Below are 23013 nucleotides of genomic sequence, written 5' to 3' on the forward strand. Positions count from 1 at the left end.
TTTTCTTGCAAATTCTTTCAAATTTCTTTTCGAATTCAGACAGCTGAAAAGTTGTCTCACTTACGAGGGTCATTCTAGTGTACAATTCAGCACACTACTAGATGCAGAAATCCTCAGTAAGCCTCATTCTCCTGATCTTTAAAGACATTTTCAGTCCCCTTCTTATCCTTGACCAGCCATGTATAATTTATCTGTGTATTCAGACAGTTGCCTTTCCTGACTTCTTCATAGTTTTGACAAGACCAGGTCTTTCTGGCTTCCAACCATCAGGTCTTACTTCTTTCTGTACTTTAAGATTTGTGCAACCTGGTTTTCTTCAGAAAGTTGTTTGAGAGAATTATCTGAGCTTGGGTTTCAGATTTTCTCCTAAGAATCCTGAGAGAATTTGCATTTGCCTTTGGTTGGTACATGGTGGTACTACAAACCTGAAGTTGCTCTAAAATTAATTCTTAGGTAAGGTTGCTTTATCTACACTGCTTGTGTAAATTCAGACCACAAACCTCCCTGAGAGTGTGTGATTACAAAGCCTCAGAAAGTTAAGATCTCCTTTTCCTGAGATAGGATTTTTTTTCCCCTTAATTTTCTCTCATACCAAAGTCTCGTCTGCTGGACTCTCATATGGATGTCTGGGTCTCCAGTTAAACTCTCCCTGACAGTTTGGGCTTGGTCTGTCTGTCTCTCCTCAAGTCTGTCTGTGTGCTTGTGAAAACACAGGCCAGTTTGTAGTGACATGGATTGTCACAGTGAATGAAGAAGCGTGTCAGACAGAGACGGGGAAATGTCATATGACATTTCCTACATGCATAATCTAAAAAGAAATGATACAAATGAGCATGCTTACAAAACAGAAAGACTCACAGGCTTAGAGAAGGAATTCATGGTTGCCAGGGAAAGGGCGGATGTGGGGAGAGATAGTTAGGGAGTCTGGGATGGACATGTACATACTGGGGTACATATTTGAAAGGGATAACCAAGGACCTACCGTACAACACAGGAAACTGCTCGGTGTTAACTGGCAGCCTGGATGGGAGGAGAGTCTGGGGGAGAGTGGATACATGTGAATGTGTGGCTCAGTCCATTTGCTGCTCACCTGAAACCATCACAACCTTCTTAATTGGCTCTCAGTTCAGTTCAGTCGCTCAGTCGTATCCGACTCTTTGCGACCCCATGAACCGCAGCACGCCAGGCCTCCCTGTCCATCACAAACTCCCAGAGTTTACCCAAACCCATGTCCATAGAGTCGATGATGCCAACCAACCATCTCATCCTCTGTTGTCCCCTTCTCCTCCTGCTCCCAATCCCTCCCAGCATCAGGGTCTTTTCCAGTGAGTCAGCTCTTCGCATCATGTGGCCAAAGAATTGGAGTTTCAGCTTCAGCATCAGTCCTTCCAATGAACACCCAGGACTGATCTCTTTTAGGATGAACTGGTTGGATCTCCTTGCAGTCCAAGGGACTCTCAAGAGTCTTTTCCAACACCATAGTTCAAAAGAATCAATTTTTCGGGGCTCAGCTTTCTTCACAGTCCAACTCTCACATCCATACATGACCACTGGAAAAACCATAGCCTTGACCAGACGGATCTTTGTTGACAAATTAATGTCTCTGCTTTTTAATATGCTACCTAGGTTGGTCATCACTTTCCTTCCAAGGAGTAAGCGTCTTTTAATTTCATGGCTGCAGCTATACTCCAGTACAAAATAAAAAGTTGAAAAAAAAAAAAAAAAGCAGGCCAATATTATTAGAGTTCAGCAAATTCCCCAATGTGAAAGTCATATTCAGAGCTGCCTTTACTCTCAGGATTCCTGATTGTCCTTTATATTTGAAGGTTGGAGATTTCCTTTTCTTTCCTTGCCTGCTCATAAGTGTCTTTAAAAATATTTTCTAAACCCATTCTTTCAAGTGCCTTTAGTTGTTACAGCGGTGGGCACATCTATGCCATTCAATCTGCCATGATAACAGAAATGCAATCTTTTCAATTGGGATTCCCTCGTGGCTCAATTTGTAAAGAATCCACCTGCAATGTGGGAGACTTGGGTTCAATCTCTGGGTGGGGAGGATCGCTGGGAGAAGGGTAAGGTTATCCACTCCAGTATTCTGGCCTGGAGAATCCCACGGACTGTGTAGTCCATGGGGTCGCAAAGAGTTGGACATGACTGAGCCAATTTCACTTTCAATATTTTCAATATACTTCAGAATTCAAATGATCACTTCTTTTCTTTGTATTTTAGCTCTCCCAGGTCAGCATAGTAGCATGGAAATCGCCTTGTTCATTCAACTGTTGATGTTAGGTTCTAAAAACAGAAACCCAGAAAACAAATTCTAGACTACACTGCGCATGGTGTTTTCCATGGCAGGCAAGTTATGTCTGAGTGTAAAGTTATTCTTCTCTCCACATCCCTGTTTTCATCACCTGGAATCGCCTAGGCACCTGGAGAGTTTGTGACAAAGCGGTCATTGTTCTGCTTCTGATATTGTGTATGAGAAAAATCTTTTCCTGACCTTGTATTTAGTCCCATCCCCTCCAGCCTGCAGTCTGAAATTCTGAAAGAGTATGCAAGGGTCAAATACTGAGAAATTGAAGGTTATATGGACATAAAAATTAATATATTAAGTGCTTTGTGAAGTCATTGCTGGTGTAAGAAAGGAGAGTCAACAATCAAGACATAAAGAAACTGCACGATTTGCAAGGCACTGAGCCAGTGCTGGATTTAGATGGATTGACTCACTTGAAATCCTGTTGAATAATGTTAAATTCATTTCCCTTGCATAGTCTAGAAACTTCTAGTCAACAGGTTACTAGGCTACCAGACCCTTAATTAACCATGACAATGGGAAAACATTCCCTTCTTCTTACACCTCTTCAGAGCATCTTTGATGTCCTTGTTCCTCAGGCTGTAAATCAAAGGGTTCAACATGGGGATCACCACTGTATAGAAGACTGATGCTATCTTGTCATAGCCCAGAGAATCGCCAGCTCTGGGGTGCATGTAGACAAAGAGACCTGATCCAAAGAAAAAGATCACTGCTGTCAGGTGGGAAGCACAGGTGTTGAAGGTCTTGGCCCTGCCTTCAACAGAGCTGATCTTCAGGATGGTGGCAATGACGTAACCATAAGATATCATGATGATTAAGACGGAGGTCACGCCAAAAATCACTGCCATCACAAATTTTATCACTTGTAAGAAGAAGGTTTCGGAGCAGGAGAGGACTAATAACTGAGGCAGGTCACAGAAGAAGTGATGGATGACATTGGGTCCACAGAAATGGAGCTGAAGTAAAGCACACAGTTGGATCAGTGAGCCGAGGAATCCGGTTGTGTAGGCAGCAAGCACCATCTGCAGGCAGAGGGTGGGGGGCATGATGGCTGTGTAGAGCAGAGGACTGCAGATGGCAGCATAGCGATCATAGGCCATGGCCGCCAGCAGACAGCACTCAGTCAGACCCAGGCTAGAGAAAAAGAAGTACTGCATGGTGCAGCCCGTAAAGGAGATGAATTCAGGCTTCCTGAAGAAGTCTGAGAGCATTTTGGGGGTTGTGGAAGTGACATAGCAGAAATCTAAGAAGGATAAGTTGCTGAGGAAGAAGTACATGGGTGTATGTAGGTGGGAGTCCATCCTGATCAGAACGATAAGACCCAGGTTCCATGCCACTGTCAAGATATAAGTCCCCATGAACACTGCAAAGAGAGCAATCTTGAACTTGGGAGAATCTGAAAATCCCAAGAGGATAAATTTGGTGACTGTTGTATTGTTCCTTCCTGCAGCCATTGTCTTGAAGTTTCTTCAAACTGCAGAAAGATTCTTGGGTTAAAGATTGTCTATTTCAATATCATGAAACATATTCATTTTGGATAAAGTTTCACATTTTTGGACAAAAATTATTCATAGTCAATATAAGAAACTATAAAATTAGTTAAAAATACATTGAGGATCCCATTTCTCAGCATACTTGATAGTTTGTGATATATTTTTGCAATGTTTTGTGCACATACATGTGTGCACACATAAACACACAGATGTTGCTCAACTGTTGTCTGAAAATTGGTACTAGTTTATACAAATTCAAGATTTTATGATAAAATATCTTACCATTCTATTCAACACTGTCCACAATTATTTAGCTTTACCCTTTGACAATCTTGCAGGTTAAAAAATAAAAAAGCTTTTTCATTGTTTTTATTTGCATTTACTTTATTGACTTGCTTGTATATATAAGTTTTACCCATTTTTTTAGTAGGTTATTATTGATTTGTAGGAGCTTTTAACATATCAAAGGTCATAATTCTTTCTCCCTCATATATTTTGCTAAATCTTTTCCAAGTGTATCATTTAATATCAATATCTTTTATGTTGGATTTTGCCATATGGATTTCTTTTATTTTTAGGTGCTCAATTGTGGCTCAGACAGTAAAGAATCCACCTCCAATGCAGGGGATCTGGGTTCAACTTCTTGGTTGGGAAGATGCCCTGGAGGAGGAAATGGCAGCCCACTCCAGTAGTCTTGCCAGGAAAACCCCATGGACAGAGGAGCCTGGTGGGCTACAGTCCATGAAATTGCAGAGTCAAACATGGCCGAGAGACCAATGCCTTCAATTTTTCACTCAGTTTTCTATGATATTTATGGTGCCTGGCTTTGGTATTAAACAAAAGAACATTGCTTTACACAATCCAAAAGTCTTTTTAATATTTTCTTTGAAATCACTTGTATTTTTATATTTACCTTTAAAATTTCTGGAGTATTTTAGTACATAGTGACAAGTATAATTATGAGAAAATTTTGGTTTTGTTTTTCCAAACTCTCCCAACACAATTAACTGAATGATTTCTCCACTGATTAAAGTCACTTCCATCATGAAGTTGTTTATAGGGTCACTGTTCTGCCCAATTTTTAAGCTAACAGTCCATGTGCCATGTGTCCAGTCCACATTTTATAACTAGTTATGACTGTATTTTATTTAAAATGATAGAATATTTTGATAAGTGGTAAGAAAAACATTCCTCACTTTTTCACTCTGAGATTGTTTTGATGGTCTTCATGATTACGTCTTCAAAAGACTTTTATGATGAACTCAAAAAATAAAATTACATTTTTACTGTGTTTCAATATTACATTAACTTGGGAGAAAATAACAGATGATTTTTCTTTGCTAAGTTGTACTATAAATAACAAAAAAAAAACCACTGACAATCTTAATAAATATTATAATAGTAAGATTATTAAACTTGCATGAAGCACTTGGGTTGTTCCAAGCTCTGTCCCTAGTTGTCACAGCTTCTCTGCGTCTCAGTTTCCTCATCATAAAATGAGGCAATTTTAGCTTTTCTCCTTATATGATAGGGACCATTTTTTCCAAATACGGGAGTAGTAGTCATGGTAGGAAAACACACTGAACTAAAAGTAACCTAATATTCTAAGACATTGCTTTTATCCCCAAAAGAGGATCATTTGAATACTAGGAAAGGGAAAATCGTATTGACTCAATACCATCCATCAATGTCCCTGATGAGATCAGAAGATCCAGACTATGTCCCTACAGTAAGACCTAAATCATAAGTTGATGTCTTTAGAACACCTTCAGTAGAGATCGAATGATTGCATCAGCTACATTTACAACATATTTATATCTCAAGAAGTTAAAAATTTCATTGGGGACACTAGTTGCTGTGGTATTTCTGTGGTCTATTGTCATCTTTGTCCTGAAGGGACTTGTACTCTGGAGATCTTGAGGCCATAAGGTTATGTTTGAAATTTTAGAAAATGCTTTCAGTGAAGTTGATTGGTTTTTTGTTTTGTTTTAATTTTATTTTTAATCAATTCTTATTGAAGCATGATTGCTTCACACTGTTGTGTTCATTTGTCTGTGCAGCAAAGCGAGTCAGTCGTCCACGCACATCTGCCCTCTTTTCTTTCCCACTGAGGTCTCCACAGAGCAAGGGGTGGACTCCCTGTGCGGGGCAGGAGGGTCCCACTAGTTGCACGTGTTTTTTACATGGTATCAATACTGTACAAGTGTCAGGCCTAATCTCCCAACTCGTCCCATCCCTCCTTTCCCTCCTGGTATCCATACATTTGTTCTGTACATCTGTGTCTCTGCTTCTGCTTTGCAAATAAGATCATCTCTGCCATTTTTCTAGATTCCACATATATGCATTAATGTAAGATATCTGTTTTTCTCTTTTTGACTCACTTCACTCTGTGTAGTTTTTCATCCCTGTATTATTGACACATTTTAAATAAAAAGTTTTTTAATGACAAGGTAGAAATGATAAAGTGAAAGTCACTCATTTGTGTCCGACTCTGCAACCCCATGAAATGTAGCCCGCCAGGCTCCTCCATCCATGGAATTCTTCAGGCAAGAACACTGGAGTGGGTTGCCATTCCCTTCTCCAGGGGAACTTCCCAATCCAGGAATGAAACCCAGGTCTCCCACATTGCAGGCAGTTTCTTTACCATCTGAACCACCAGGGGAGCCCGGAAATGATAAAGTATTTATTTTATTTTATTTATTTTTTTGCAATATACATTTTCTAATTCAGTGGTGAGAGAAAACAAAATAAAGTTTTAGATGATGATGATAATGATAATGATTAAAACTCCCAGAAGTAGAGAAAACTTATGTAACTAAAAAAGTAAATAGAAATTTTCATATTTATTCCTCAATTATTTTTATGTCTCTTCCATTTTTTATCTGTGTTCTCTCCCCCTTGTTAATTCAAGACCAGCAATCAGAATCGTTGGTTGTGATTGAAAATAAGAGATTCAGAATAGACTAAATACTGCTTCCTCACTTACCTTAAGGCACGTGCAATGGGTGGGCTGGCCAGGCAGCCCTAGTGCAGTCCTGCTGCCTGTGAGGCCCACGGGTGGCACTGAGATCAGCAAACAGAGTGAACCTTCTAAAGGGCAAGCTTACCATTCTTCCAGGATTCGTTTATTATGGAAACTCACTGCATATACAGTGTTTTCAGAATCCCATATAAAAATAAAATTTACGGGAAATAGCTTTAGAAGTTTGAAAATGAAAGTGCATGAGCAGTCACTCAACATGGAAATGCCATTTCTAAGATTTGGGAGCACAGTAACATAGTCAGTTATTCATCTGCTCAGTATTAATACACTTACCGAGAGTAGCTTAACATTCAGTCAAGAAACAAGGTCATTCTCATAGTCTTGCTTTCTTTCTCTCTTAATTTGATACAAGAAAATGTTATATCACCAAAATAAAATTTACATCCCATGATGTAGGCGTTTTACCTTTATTTCCTTTTAATAACAAAGCCCAAATTAAGTAACTATTTATAAGTCACAGAAAATGTTTCTCTGTTCAGCAAATAGTCTGATGTTATTGAATATCTAACATCTGCCAGGCACCAAGTAAGGCTATGATTTGGGAAACAGTGAAAGGAAGATCAAATAAATATTTCAAATGGCTCCTGGGCCAGTTTACTATTGCTTTTCACATATTTTCAAGGAGGAATGCAAAGAAAGCAGGTGATTTAATATGAAGAGGGAAATACACAATGTGTAAAGGTAAGCATGTTTTTCCTGCCTCCCCTGGTAATTTGTCCCTCTTATGAATATGACGCTCCTTCTTCTATGCTCCCTCAGCCCCTTCATATTTTTCTAGTTCATTAAAAATCTCATTGTTCTTATTTTTGAGTTTTTCCATTATGCCTTAAACTGTGCTTTTAGGCAAGATGAAATGTATTTTTAATATTCCCTTAACACCTAATATGGACTTCCCTGTTGGCTCAGTGGTAAAAGAATCTACCTGCAATGCAGGAGATGTGGGTTCAATCCCTGGATCAGGAAGATCTGCTGGAGAAGAAATGACAATCCACTCTAGTATTTTTGCCCGGGAAGTCCTAGAGACAGAGGAGGCTGGGGGCCTACAGTCCACAGGGTCACCAAAGGACCAGACAGGACTCAGCTACTAAACAGCAACAAAAAATATCTAATGCATCAGTTATGTACTGATGTGTAAGAAACCGCTTCAAGCTTATTGACTTAAAACACCAACAGTTCATCATCTCTCACGTTTCTTCAGGAGCATCTGTGAGTTTCACTTGGAGCCCTGATGTGGCTGTATTCATCCATGGCTTGGATGGTCCTCACCTGTTTTGGGGCTCACCTGGGATGACTGAATGGTTGAGATGGCTGAGATTCTCTCTCCACGTGCCTTTCACTCTAGATTTTTCTAAGTGTGACCTCAGGATTCCAAGAGAACCGGCCCCAATGACAAGCACTTATCAGGCCTCTGCCTGTCTCAAATGTGGTGATGCTTCATTGATCAAAGTCAGTCAAATGGCCAAGCAATGACTCCCTTGGGGACTATACAAGGACATGGAAACAAGGAATTGTGACTCATTGGTGTCCATTAAGGTAACAGTGTACCACCCCGAGGTTAGTTTAGTGGCTGAACCAAACAATGTAGGTACATAACAAATATTTGTGGGCTTGTAATTTATTCAACTATCCCTTCTGAAACTGTGTAGGAAATTTGCTTACTCTGAAATGGGAATTATGTTCTCCAAACAAAAAACTAAGATGAGCCTTCAGTTAACGGGGAATGGGGAGATGTGTCTAGAGTCTACCAAAAACTCCTAGAACTAATGTGCATTCAATAAGTTTACATGCTATGAGATCAATATGTTAATATATTCTATCAGTATATAAATATGTATTTCTATAAACTGGAAGAATACATAAAAATCCAAATTAAAAATAAATGCTATATTATACATATATATTTGTTTTTTTCCCTCATTTTAATTTTGATTCTCCATCACCTTGTAAGTTTGCAAAAGTTGTTTCCTATAATTATATCACAACAATGTACCTGAAAACACAGCTTCAGTATCCTGCTGGAGATCATGATTGGTAGTGGGGTCACGGTAAAGATACCATGAGTTCATATACCTATAGTTCCTTGCACAATTCCTGGAACAGGGTATAAAGCTGCTTTATTTTGGTTACTAATATTATTATTAAATTATCTTGGACAGAATAGTCTTTCGGTAAATGTTCCTTTATTTACCTCTTCTCCATGACTCAATTTATATTAAAACTCCAGGGATATTTTATCTTGCTTTTTTTATGAAAAATAGATAATATACAATGATTTCCCAAGCTAGGCTTTAATTTCCTGAAGACCACAGATATTTTCATGCACTTTTGCTCCCTAACCATGAATATTGGTCCCTAGACAACACTGAACATGCAGAAATTGATGTCATTGAATTTTTCTATTATTTTGTGATATAATGATCACATGTATTTTAAACTCATAAAATGTACTTAAGTATTTCAAAGACTTAGGGATTATCTTTTTTGAAAATAAGGTAAAATCTTATGTGTCTGTCAACAAATGTTTCATTTCTATTCTTGCTTCTACTGTTAATTAGATGAGTTTAGAAGTCTTGTTCTCTATGGGCATCCACTGAGAATCAAATGCTTCCAATAAAAATTCACCAGCATTTTCTGAAGTGAATAGGGTTGATGATAACATTTTGTAGCTGTGAAGTCATTGTTCTAAAAGCTGTAGACAGTCAGTCTATTTTGGAAAAAGAAGTCAGTCAAATTAAATATTTGGTATCATTGTAGACTAGTTTTTAATTGAGTAAGCCATTTTATTTTTCAACTAGGCTTTGTAGCATGACTTAGTGAGTCTTGTTAAAAGTTATTATATGTTACTATCATTTAAGTTGAGACTGTGGGTTCTTCTTATTATTGTTAATCATAATTAAAATTGCTGTTTAAAAAGCCTTTCTTAAAGGTGACATCACCAACTCAGTGGACATGAATTTGAGCAAACTCTGGGAGATAGTGAAAGACAAGGAAGCCTGGCGTGCTGCAGTTCATGGGATCACAAAGAGTCAGACGTGACTTAGCGAATGAACAACAACAAAGATTTTTTATTAGAGTAGAAATAAATGTTCCTTAAATACTGTCACTTTCCCTGATTTTTTTCATGTTCTAAACAACCAGAAGAAATAAGAAATCACGTAAATGGTTGTTTGAGACACAAGCAAATTGATCTTGCTAAGCCAGTGTCTTAAGAAATGGTGATTGATCACAAAATGATCAGTTTCCTATGTGTGCTAAGGACATGAAGAGGAGGAGCTAACATTGTTAAATTAGAAACACAAAGGAATTTTTCCAATTAGAATACCGATCAGGGGTTCTAAAGAAGTAAGAACTAAAAGGATGCCTAAGAATATCAGAAGCCACTCCTGTTAATTATTTTCAAACATACCATAAATGCTGTGGGATTGTGAATAGTAGGACTGCACAGCTATCCTCAATACTGATAGTAAATAAGAAGGTATTTTAGACAGGATAAGAATAACGTAGGATCATTGAAAGCTCAAGAGTCTTTCTTTGGGCTAGAAGTGTATTACCTCGTTGTGGTGATGCAGCTTACCTTCTATTGTGTTAAATGATCACTTACTTTGTGCCGCATGGTCCTCAACAATCCACCCACACCGCATTCACTCTCACCCAACCCTACGGGCCTTGATTCTTTAACACACTTCTGGGAAGACTAGGCGTGGGGAAGCTAAGTAACTTGTCCAAGGTCCGGCAGCTAGTGGGTGGCCATGCTACAAATTTGGACCAGGTCTTGTAAGCTCTAAAATCCTTGCTACTGAGCTACAGTGCTAAGGGAATGGAAAATAAACTATAGTTTTAATTATATTACACTGAAAGTGTCAGTCACTCAGTCTTATCTGACTCTGCAACTCCATGGACTGAAGCCCTCCAAGCTCCTCTGTCCATGGAATTCTCCAGACACAAATACTGGAGTGGGTTGCATTCCCTTCTCCAGGGGATCTTCCCAACCCAGGGATCGAACCCAGGCCTAAGTGACTTAATTATTACTTAATACATGAAGCGTTTTTTTTTTTTTGGCCATGCAGGATCTTAGTTCCCCAGCCAGGGATGGAACTCATGCCCCCTGTAGAGAGGCATGGAGTCTTAACCCCTGAACCACCAGGGAACTCCTCATGCAGCTCTTAACAAACACCATCCTTTCAAAACATGACATTGGGCATCAGGTAGTAAAAGAAATTATAGCAAACTCTCCATACAACAGCAAGTTCCCAGTTCAAGATATTATTCAGGGAACTGCAGAGTCTTGTTTCTGTTAAAATTCTCCACTGAAGGGAAACATATTACTTCCCAGGAGAAGGGACCTGAGCTCTGAGCAAGCTTGAAGCAGAGAGAGAAGACAGACCGATGGTGGAAGACATGGCTTTGTAAAGCAGGAAGGCTTCCAATCCAGGAGTCAGGATCACTGTACCATACTCTGTGCCCCACACTGCCATGGACCACAATTCTCACCCAGATGTTTGTGAAGAACAGGCGGCAACTGATGGTTGTTTATTTCATTGGAGTCTGGGAAATCTAGCAGAGTTCACTGCCCCTTCCTGGTCTGGACACTTTCTAAGCCCTAGATTCCTAGGAAAGGCATTGAACACTTACTTTCAACCGTCTTCTAAAGGAACACTCCTATGGGAGGACCTTCCCCCTCCAGACTTCTTTGGCCGTGCAGTCTTCTGGCCAGCCTTGCTAAGAGAGGCGCTTCCACCAGGAGTTCACTTAAATGCCCCCTTAGGATCCAAAGTGGAAAGAGGATGGCTGATTAACATGTCCAGGTAATTGTTCCCTGGTGCAAAGTCAGTGGAGAGCATGGAAGATTCCCCTGCTGATTCCACTTTCTCTTCATGGATGATTCAAGTTTAGAAAGCTGTTTTAGACCAATGAATCACTAAAATGGGAATGCATCTTATATCACCTTAATCTAAAACCTTTCTTTATGGATTGATTTCTCCAGTCTTTTCTGAATATTGTATTTTCATAATATTATATGTATATATATGTCTCACTCAGCTTGTTATAATACATATTTTAAGTGATTTATAAACATCATCATAAACATAAGTATTGTATATTTCTCTTTACTATTTATTGAAATATAATTGATTTATAATATTATGTTAGTTTCAGTTGTACAACATAATTTGCTCTTTTAAACATTGCAAAATGATCACCACTATAAGTCTAGTTACCACCTGTCACCATGCAAAGTTATTACAATGTTAATGCCTACATTCCTTATGCTGCACATTACATATATCATGATATTTATTTTATAGCTGAAAGTTTACACTTCTTAATTTCCCTCAACTATTTTGTTCATCCCCTTCCTATGGAAACCACCAACTTGTTCTCTGTATCTATGAGTCTTGTTTTGTTTTCTTACATTTGTTCATTTGTTTTTTTTAGATTTTATAAATAAGTGAAATTATATAGTATTTGTCTTCCCCTGACTTATTCCACTAAGTGTAATACCCTCTAGGTCCATTCAGGTTGTCATGAAAGGAAAGGTTCATCTTTTTTGTGACTGAGTACTATTCCATTGCATATATTTGCATATATATGTCACATTTCTTATCCACTATATTTTAGATATATCTAATATATCTTGTATTTTGATGGACTTTTAGGTTGCTTCCATATATTGGCTACTGTAAATAATGCTGCCATGAACTTTGAGATGCATGCAACATTTTGAGTTAATGTTTTTGTTTTCTTCACAAAGATTCCCAGAAGTGGAATTGCTAGATCTTTTGGTAGATCTGTTTTTAATATTTTGAGGAACCATCATATGTTTTCCATAGTGGATTTCACCAACTTACATTCCCACCAACAGGGCACAAAGGTTCCCTTTTCTCCACATCCTTCTCAACGCTTGATATTTGTTGCCTTTTTTATAAGACCTATTCTGACAAGTGAGCTTGCTCAAACCCATGTCCATTGAGTCTTGGATTCCATCCAACCATCTCATCCTCTGTCATCCCCTTCTCCTCCTGCCTTCAATCTTGCCCAGCATCAGGGTCTTTTCCAGTGAGTCAGCTCTTTGCATCAGGTGGCCAAAGTATTGGAGTTTTGGCTTCAGCTTCAGTTCTTCCAAAGACTATTCAGGACTGATTTCCTCTAGGATTGACTAGAGGATCAAGTTAAGTTGATCAACCAAGGTCAGTTTGGTTGGATCTCCTTGCAGTCCAAGTGGCTCTCAAGAGTCTTCACCAACAACACAGTTCAAAAGCATCAATTCTTCAGCACTCAGCTGTCTTTATGGTCCAAATCTCACATCCATTCATGACTACTGGAAAAACCATAGCTTTGACTACATGGACCTTTGTCGACAAAGTAATGTCTTTGCTTTTTAATGTGCTGTCTAGGTTTGTCATAGCTTTCCTTCCAAGGAGCAAGCATCTTTTAATTTCATGGCTGCTGTCACAATCTGCAGTGATTTTGGAGTCCCCCAAAATAAAGTCAGCCACTGTTTCCACTGTTTCTCCTTCTATTTGCCATGAAGTGATGGGACCAGATGCCATGATCTTAGTTTTCTGAATGTTGAGCTTTAAGCCAACTTTTTCACTCTCCTTTTTCACTTTCAACAAGAGGCTCTTTAGTTCTTCTTCACTTTCTGCCATAAGGGTGGTGTCATCCGTGTATCTGAGGTTATTGATATTTCTCCCGGCAATCTTGATTCCAGCCTGTGCTTCATCCAGCCGAGCATTTCGCATGCTGTACTCTGCATATAAGTTAAATAAGCAGGGTGACAATATACAGCCTTGGCTTTCTCCTTTCCCAATTTGGAACCAGTCTGTTTTACCATGTCCAGTTCTAACTGTTGCTTCTTGACCTGAATACTCATTTCTTAGGAGGCAGGTAAGGTGGTCTGGTATTCCCATCTCTTGAAGAATTTTCCAAAGTTTGTTGTAATCTACATAGTCAAAGGCTTTGGCATAATCAATGAAACAGAAGTAGATGTTTTTCTGGAATTCTCTGGCTTTTTCGGTGATCCAATGAATGTTGGCAATTTGATCTCTGGTTTCTATGCCTTTTCTAAATCCAGCTTGAACATATGGAAGTTCATGATTCATGTACTGTTGAAATCTAGCTTGGAAATTTTTTTTTTGAAGGATAATTGCTTTAAAGAATTTTGCTGTTTTCTGCCAAACCTCAACATGAATCAGCCATAGGTAAACATATATCCCCTCCCTTTTGAAACTCTCTCCCATCTCCCTCCCCATCTTACCCCTGTAAATTGATACAGCCACTATGGAAGACGGTATGGATATAGATTGAAGAATTTTGAACATTACTTTGCTAGTGTGTGAGATGAGTGCAATCGTGTGGTAGTTTCAACATTCTTTGGCATTGCCTTTCTTTGAGATTGAAATGAAAACTGACCTTTTCCAGCCCTGGGGCCACTGCTGAGTTTTCCAAATTTGCTGGCATATTGAGTGCAGCCCTTTCACAGCATCATCTTTTAGGATTTGAAATAGCTCAACTGTAATTCCATCACCTCCACTAGCTTTATTCATAGTGATGCTTACTAAGGCCCACTTGACTTCACACTCCAGGATGTTGGGCTCTAGGTGAGTGCTCACACCACCGTGATTATCTGGGTTTTTGTACAGTTCTTCTGTGTATTCTTGCCACCTCTTCTTAGTATGCTTAAAGTGCTTCTGTTAGGTCCATATCATTTCCGTCCTTTATTGAGCCCATCTTTGCATGAAATTTTCCCTTGGTATCTCTAATTTTCTTGAAGAGATCTCTAGTCTTTCCCATTCTATTGTTTTCCTCTATTTCTTTGTATTGATCACTGAGGGTGGCTTTCTTATCTCTCCTTGCTACTCTTTGGAACTCTATGTTCAAATGAGTATATCTTTCTTTATCTCCTTTGCCTTTTGCTTCTCTTCTTTTCTCAGCTATTTGTAAGGTCTCCTCAGACAACTATTTTGCCTTTTTCCATTTCTTTTCCTTGGGGATGGTCTTGATCCCTGCCTCCTGTACAATGTCATGAACCTCTGTCCAGAGTTCTTCAGGTACTCTCTCTCTCAGATCTAATCCTTTGAATCTATTTCTCACTTTCACTGTATAATTGTAAGAGATTTGATTTAGGTCATACCTGAATGGTCTAGTGGTTTTCCCTACTTTCTTCATTTTAAGTCTGAATTTTTCAATAAGGAGTAGAGTGGAGAAATAACTCCAGAAAGAATGAGGAGACAGAGCCAAAGTGAAAACAATGCCCAGTTATGGATGTGACTGGTGATGGAAGCAAGGTCCGATGCTGTAAAGAGCAGTATTGCATAGGAACCTGGAATGTTAGGTCCATGAATCAAGGTAAGTTAGAAGTGGTCAAACAGGAGATGGCAAGAGTGAACATCAACATTTTAGGAATCAGTGAACTAAAATGGACTGGAATGGGCAAATTTAATTCATATGACCATTATATTTACTACTGTGGGCAAGAATCCCTTAGAAGAAATAGAGTAGCCATTTCAACAAAAGAGTCTGAAATGCAGTACTTGGATGCAATCTCAAAAATGACAGAATGATCTCTGTTCACTTCCAAGGCAAACCATTCATTATCACTGTAATCCAAGTCTATGCCCAAAAAATAATGCTGAAGAAGCTGAAGTTGAACGATTCTATGAAGACCTACGAGATCTAGAACTAATACCCAAAAAAGATGCTCTTTGCATCATAGGTGATTGGAATGCAAAAGTAGGAAGTCAAGAGATCCCTCGAGTAACAGGCAAGTTTGGCCTTGGAGTATGGAATGAAGCAGGGCAAAGGCTAATAGAGTTTTGCCAAGAGAATGCACTGATCATAGCAAACACCCTCTCCAATGACGCAAGAAAAGATGCTACATGTGGACATCACCAGATGGTCAACAGTGAAATCAGATTGATTATATTCTTTGCAACCAAAGATGGAGAAACTCTATAGAGTCAGCAAAAACAAGACCGGGAGCTGACTGTGGCTCAGATCATGAACTCCTTGAACATTACAGACAGGATTCAAAAATGTCACTTCCTTTACATGTACTATTGATTTTGCATTTTATCACATCACATTGAAATCATTTTTGCAGCATGTCCCCTACTAGAGAGTGAAATTCCTAGGGAGTCGCTGCTCTTTAGTCGCTCAGTCGTGTCCGACCCTTTGTGACCACACACCAGGCTCCATGGGAGTCTCCAGGCAGGAACACTGGAGTGGGTTGCCATGTCCTTCTCCAGGGATCTTCTGAATCCAGGGATCCAACCGCGTCTCCTGCAAGTCTCCCGCAGGTCTCCCTCATTGGCAGGTGGATTCTTCTGCACTGAGGCCCCAGGGAAGCCCCAGTGTGATTACTCATTCTCTCTCATCACTTAGCCTGTTAGTAAGTGTGCACTAAATGCTGGCTAAATGGAAGAGTGTTTGAACATCTGCTGGGCCTGATGATTGAAAACTGTCATTCTAAATTCATTTCTGTGGTTCAGAATAGAACAGGACATTGTCACAGTCTTTTAGCCAGGTCTTGCTTCAAGATATTAATTTTTTTTCTTCTCATTTTTTTTTTATTTTCAGGAGTTTTGTTAAAGTATAGCTCACATATCATAAATCCATCCATTTTAAGTGTGTGATAATTTTAGTAGACTGAAATCATCCCCACTATCCACTTTTAGAACATTTCCATCACTCAACAAAAGATCCCTTATGCACACTGGTGCTTCACTTGCATTCCCACTGTAATTTTAGACAGTGTGCTTCAGTCTCTAAGCGTCAGTCCTTCGTCTATTATTTGGGATGATATGAGTCCTTGGTCCCCCACAGAAAGATGCAGATGTCGCAGCTGTGAGAATAAAGGAGAGTAACACATGCTTATGGAGTTTAGGGTTTTGTATCTGCCCCCCCAAGTACCTGTGGTGACAGAGATAGCATCCAAAAAAACCTGAAACACCAGGTGCTGTTACAGACTATGTATGGAGTCTCTAATTCTGTAGTTTTAGAGTGCAGCACATATGGTCTTCTTAATGGTTGCCTTTACCATTGTTTTCCATGACGATAAAGTCCCTTAGGCTCATTCTGGCTCCTAAGTTTATCAGTACCGGTACTCATCCTTTCAATAGTCATGCCTATTTCAAATAAATAATTTCTGTCTTCCCCTCCAAGGGTAAAGCTATTCACCTGCGATCTCATCAGGGTGTGGCTCCATCAATAATTCACCTTCTGCTATTTACTTTCCAAGGCTACCTGTTAAGTCTTGCTTCTTTCTGTTTATGAATATAACCATGTCACAGACTTGCTTTTTTCTCTTTATCCATTCATTCTGGATGGGACAACTCTCAGAATGGTGAGATCAGACAGAAAGATCTAAATAAGAGAGCACCTTTATTACTGCAATCACAGGCATGTGCTTCATGGAATGAGCCTTCGCATTCCTGCTTTGCATGGTTTGGAGGCTTTTCTTCACTCAGCTGTGCATCAGAGGTTATTTTCACCAACTCCAATAAATCTTTTTGGTGATTTTATAAGAGATATTCAGAAGATGCTCTTGGTGACCTTTGAATGGCTAAAAGGAGTCTGAACATCCTGTCTAAGCACAGTAGAGCAGCCAGCAGGCAGATAGTACACAAGACTTCAGGGGCTTGTTTTTCTAGCTCCACTCTACCCCTCTCAGGCACTTCTGATTCTTTTAAATTTAATTTAAAATAAATACAAGGGAAGCTAGAAGAACAGAGAACAGTGCAATAAAAAAAGCACAAAATCCTGGCACCCAGAAGCAGCTGCTAATAATACCACTGGCTCTCTAAGGGAGCTCAAAAATGATCTCCCATTTATCCATTCTCTAAGGCTCTGTGGGAACTCTGTGCCTCACTCACCAAGGAGAGGAGCTGGTCAGTGCTGCTGGGCTGGACAAAGTGCTTGTGAAGGCTCTCTCTGGGGAGTGCACGCCCAAGGTGCTGGGTTAAGCATAGACTGTAAGGGTCTGAAACTTATACACTTCATTTATTGAAATGTAGTTGATTTACAATGCTGTGTTAATTACTGCTGGACCACAAAGTGACTCTGTTATACACACATATACATTTTTTTGAATATTCATTATAGTTTCTCATAGGATTTTGAATTTAGTTCTCTGTGCTAAAGTGAGCTTCCCAGGTGATGCTAGTGGTAAAGAACCCATCTGCCAATGCAGGTAGACATAAAAGACTTGGGTTCCATCTCTGGATCGGGAAGATCTCCTGGAGGAGGGCACAGCAACCCACTCCAGGATTCTTGCCTGGAGAAAGCTATGGACAGAGGAGCCCAGCGGGCTGCAGTCCATAGTGTTGCAGAGAGTCGGACACAACTGAAGCGACTTAGCACGCACGCCCTATGGCACCATGGACTGCAGCACGCCAGGCCTCCCTGTCCTTCACCATCTCACAGAGCTCGCTCAAACTCATGTCCATTGAGTCGGTGATGCCATGCAACCATCTCATCCTCTGCCGTCCCCTTCTCCTCCTGCCCTCAATATTTCCCAGCATCAGGGTCTTTTCCAATGAGTCAGTTCTTCGCATCAGGTGGCCAAATTATTCGAGTTTCAACTTCAGCCTCAGTCCTTCCAAGGAATATTTAGGACTGATCTCCTTTAGGATGGACTGGTTGGATCTCTTTGCAGTCCAGGAAGCTCTCAAGAGTCTTTTCCAACACCACAGTTCAAAAGCATCAATTCTTCAGCACTCCATCTTCTTTATGATCCAACTCTCACCTCCATACAAGACTACTGGAAAAACCATAGCTCTCACTAGACGGACCTTTCTTGGCAAAGTAGTGCCTCTTCTTTTTAATATGCTGTGTAGGCTGGTCATAGCTTTTCTTCCAAGGAGCAAGCATCTCTAAATTCCATGGCTGTAGTCACTGTCCGCAGTGATTCTGGAACCCAAGAAAATAAAGTCTGTCACTATTTCCATTGCTTACCCATCTCTTTGCCATGACGTGATGGGACCAGATGCCATGATCTTCATTTTTTGAACATTGAGTTTTGAGCCAGCTTTTTCACTCTCCTCTTTCACTTTCATCAAGAGGCTCTTTAGTTCTGTTTCATAGATAGGTTCATCTGTGTCATATTTTAGATTCCACATATAAATGATGTCATAGGGTATTATTTCTGACTTACTTTGCTTAGTATGATAACCTCTGGTTGCATGCATGTTTCTGCAAATGGCATTGCTTTGCTCTTTTTATGGCAGAGTAATACTCCATGGTGTATCTGTATCACATCTTCTTTATCTGGCCATCTGTTGGACATTTAAGTTGTTTCCATGTCTCGGCTATTGTGTATACGGCTTTAATGCACATAGGAGTCCGTGTATCTTTTTGAACTACAAATTTGTCTGGATAAGTGCCCAGGAGGGGGATTTCTGGATCATGTGGTAATTCTATTTTTAGTTTTCTGAGGAACCGCCCCCCTACTCTTTTCCACAGTGGCTGCACAAACTTACATTCCCATCAACAATACAGGAGGAGTACCCTTTTATCCACATCTTTCTCAGTATTTTTTTATTTTAGACTTTTTAGTGATGGCCATTCTGACTGGTGGTACCTCACTGTAGTTTTGATTTGCCTTTCTCTCAGTTTTCAGTAAAGAATCTGCCTGCAATGCAGGAGACCCAGTTCAATCCTTGGATCAGAAAGATCCCCTGGAGAAGGAAGTACTGGCATTTCAGCTTCACCAGCAGTTCTTCCAGTGGATATTCAGTATTGATTTCCTTTAAGCAATCCTGATTTGATGTCCTTGCAGTCCACTAAAGGACTCTCAAGAGTCTTCTCCAACACCACAGTTCAGAAGCATCAATTCTTTGGCGCTCAGCTTTCTTTATGCTCCAACTCTCAAATCAGTACATGACTACTAGATAAACCATAGCTTTGATTATACAGACCTTTGTTGGCAAAATGATATCTCTGCTTTTTTATATACTGTCTAGGTTTGTCATAGCTTTCCTTCCAAGGAGCAAGTGTCTTTTTACTTTCCCCTAGTACAAATTTACAAAAACTATCCTGGTTTCATTTTTAAGACAAAAATGTTAATCTCATGTAGTTACAAAAAGAAGGAACAGAGTACTGTTTAGGAGTTTGTCTAATTACTCAGCCTCTGTCATGACTAATTAATCTCAGAATGTTTATCATTCATGGGAAATTCCTGCACAGGGATTCTATGTCCTAAACATCTATGTCTTTCAGGTCATTTGAAGGTCAGAATAAAAGGTACCCAGGTATTCTGTGTAAATAGGCTCCTCTTATTTAAGGACCTTATCACTCTTTCATGAAGATTATGTTTTTTTGTAATTGAAGCAATTTGAAATTTTACATAATGAAACTTCTCTGCTGGCTGTGACATTGATTTTAAGCAGGTATATTGGAGATCATAATTATATTTGGCCATAAAGTGTTAAGGATCCAACCAGGCAAAATATGTGGCATTTCATGAGTTATTTTTCTTTCTCAACTCCAGTCTAGTCTCAACTCCAGTCCAGTCTTGGTCATTAGGCTAAAGCTGAGGAAGATCTGAATGGGATACTAATAGATGTTAGTGCTGAAGAAGACTTTAGATCAAACCTATGTCTACCATCCTATACATCTAACTTGCCTTGACAAAATCCTCTCCAATAACTGTAATTCAGGAATACGGAGTCCTAGAAGCAGAAACTTCAAAGCTGTAGTGCCTACAGGTGTCCGACACTTGCTTTAAGTTCTTACTTCATGATTACTCCTGGGGGTTTTGAATTTTCCCTTCTGAACATAAAAGGAGAAATGAACAGAATGCCTTTTACCTAGAGTAGTCTTCTGAATTATATTTTTCATTTCTAGCCTAAAGATTATGAAAATCAGAATCCTACCAGAAGATAAACAAGAATGCTTTCTGTCCCAGCCTCAATACTTGAGTATTTCTTTACATCTTGTAACAGCTCCAGCCAAGGTTACAAGGGAAATAGATAAATCTAGACTTTCTCATGTACAGAGTACATGTACCAGACTTTTCTCATGTATCAGCTTCTTATAGTTAATTTTACCAACCACTTTCCATTTGTTAATTATGGGGAAAACAACAACAACAAAATTATGTGGAAAACAACTTCTTAGTGGAGACTTGGCCCACTTAAAAAGCAAAAAGCAACCAAAAAGGTAACATAAAGACATTGTTTGAGGTGCCAAAATCAGGCACTGGACCACCTCACCAGCAAAGGGCCATTTTCCAATTCCCTTCTTTGGTTACACAGGGAAGAAGGAAGAACAGAGCTGATTGTATAGCAATAACAGATTAAAAAATTGTCTAAGTGTCTCTAACAAGCCAACTGATCAACCAAATCTTAACTATGACAGATATGTTGAGCATTCTTGTTGCAACAAATTTATTTTTGTATGAAGTTAACAAATCTTTGATCCCTTATGTTTATTTTTGCTGTGAACAAGTCTGTAAATGAAGTAATGAATTCATGATTTCCAGAGGTGAAAGAATAGGTTACATGAGAGAACCAACAGAATGAGTTAGGAAGTTCTTTTTTAGAAGAGCTCAGTACTAATAGTGATTCCTGTCCTGCCTAAAATGAAATGCTAGGGGGAGGCTTGCTGGTCTCCTGGCAACCTTGATCTACTTGGTCCCAGGCACCATTGGTGCTTGAGGTAGTGCATGCTAAAGGATGGAACATTGAAGTAGAAGACTCACATCATCATAACTAGCTACAAAAATGCTTGTGAATTTCTTGACCTATTGATATATTAGGTCATCACTGATGAAGCATGGAGATAATGAACTTCCAGATACTTCTCATGTATTGTCCTCTCCTCGTGCCAGCCATGGGTTTACATCAGAAGACGATAGTAATTATAACTCACTCTGCAGTTAGGAGAGGTATGGATCAATGTTTCAGTTGACATTTCTCCTACAGCGTACAGCTGAAATAAATTCCATAGTCAGTAACACCAGGAAAAGAGTCTCTTCTTCCATATGTTGAGGGCATCTTTGATTTCCTTGTTCCGCAAGCTATAGATCAATGGATTTAGCAGGGGGATTATAACAGTGTACAAGACAGATGCCAGCTTGTTTTGGCTCGAGGAACCGCCGGAATTAGGATACATATAAACAAAGATACCCGAGCCAAAGAAGAGGGTAACAGCTATCAGGTGGGAAGCACAAGTGTTGAAGGCTTTGGACCGGCCTTCAGCTGAAGTGATCTTCAGAACGGTGGCAACAATGTAACCATAGGATATCATGATAACCAAGACAGATGTGAGCCCAAAGATGACAGTGAGCACAGATGTTATGACTTGAAAGAAGAAGGTGTCCGAGCAGGACAGGGTTAGCAGCTGGGGCAGGTCGCAGAAGAAATGGTTGATGATGTTTGGTCCACAGAAGTGGAGCTGAAGTAAGGCACACAACTGAATGAACGAGCCCAAGAATCCAGTTATACAAGATCTTGCCACCATCTGCAGGCAGAGAGTAGGGGACATGATGGCTGTGTAAAGCAGAGGACTGCAAATGGCAGCATAGCGATCATAGGCCATGGCCGCCAGCAGACAGCACTCAGTCAGACCCAGGCTAGAGAAAAAGAAGTACTGCATGGTGCAGCCCGTAAAGGAGATGAGTTTATGCTTCCTGAAGAAGTCTGAGAGCATTCTAGGAGCTATGGTGGAAACATAGCATGTATCCAGCAAGGACAGGTTGCTGAGGAAAAAGTACATAGGCGTGTGCAAATGGGGGTCCATCCTGATGAGGGCGATGAGCCCCAGGTTCCAAGATACTGTCACCAGGTAGATCCCTAGGAATATTGAAAAGAGGGCAGCGGTGAGCTTTGGAAACTCAGAGAACCCCAAGAGAATGAACTCTGTGATTGTTGTTCTGTTCCTTCCTCCAGCCATCGCCTTGGGGCTGTAGGATCTGTAGGAAAAGATCCTCAGATCTGTAGGAAAAGAATAAATCTTTAAGTCAATTGTTACCGCAGTTTCCTTGGGAAGAAACTGCCTTCAACCCACACTGAACACAGAATCAAGGGAAGTAGTGAACAATTTTAAAAGAAATAACCCTGGCTGACTTTGCCCCTAACTAATCGTTCTGTGTGTCGGTGTTCCCACACATACCAGAGGGTAGCCCAGGGACCTCAGCCTGGTGCTGTGATGACCCAGTGGGG

At 39.8% G+C, this 23013-nt stretch overlaps 2 protein-coding genes across 2 annotated transcripts; both read right to left on the minus strand.

Annotated features, from left to right (window-relative positions):
- Window positions 1–2817: 2817 nt before the first annotated feature.
- LOC122449392 (olfactory receptor 1440-like) lies at window positions 2818–3768 on the minus strand. Its single transcript, XM_043480896.1, has one exon. The coding sequence runs from the start codon at window positions 3766–3768 to the stop codon at window positions 2818–2820; it is 951 nt and encodes a 316-aa protein (XP_043336831.1).
- An 18031-nt stretch (window positions 3769–21799) lies between these two features.
- On the minus strand, window positions 21800–22744 carry LOC122450227 (olfactory receptor 1440-like). Its single transcript, XM_043482452.1, has one exon. The coding sequence runs from the start codon at window positions 22742–22744 to the stop codon at window positions 21800–21802; it is 945 nt and encodes a 314-aa protein (XP_043338387.1).
- Window positions 22745–23013: the final 269 nt, after the last annotated feature.

The sequence above is a fragment of the Cervus canadensis genome, chromosome 11 (assembly GCF_019320065.1).
Source record: "Cervus canadensis isolate Bull #8, Minnesota chromosome 11, ASM1932006v1, whole genome shotgun sequence".
Classification (NCBI taxonomy): Eukaryota; Metazoa; Chordata; class Mammalia; order Artiodactyla; family Cervidae; genus Cervus; species Cervus canadensis.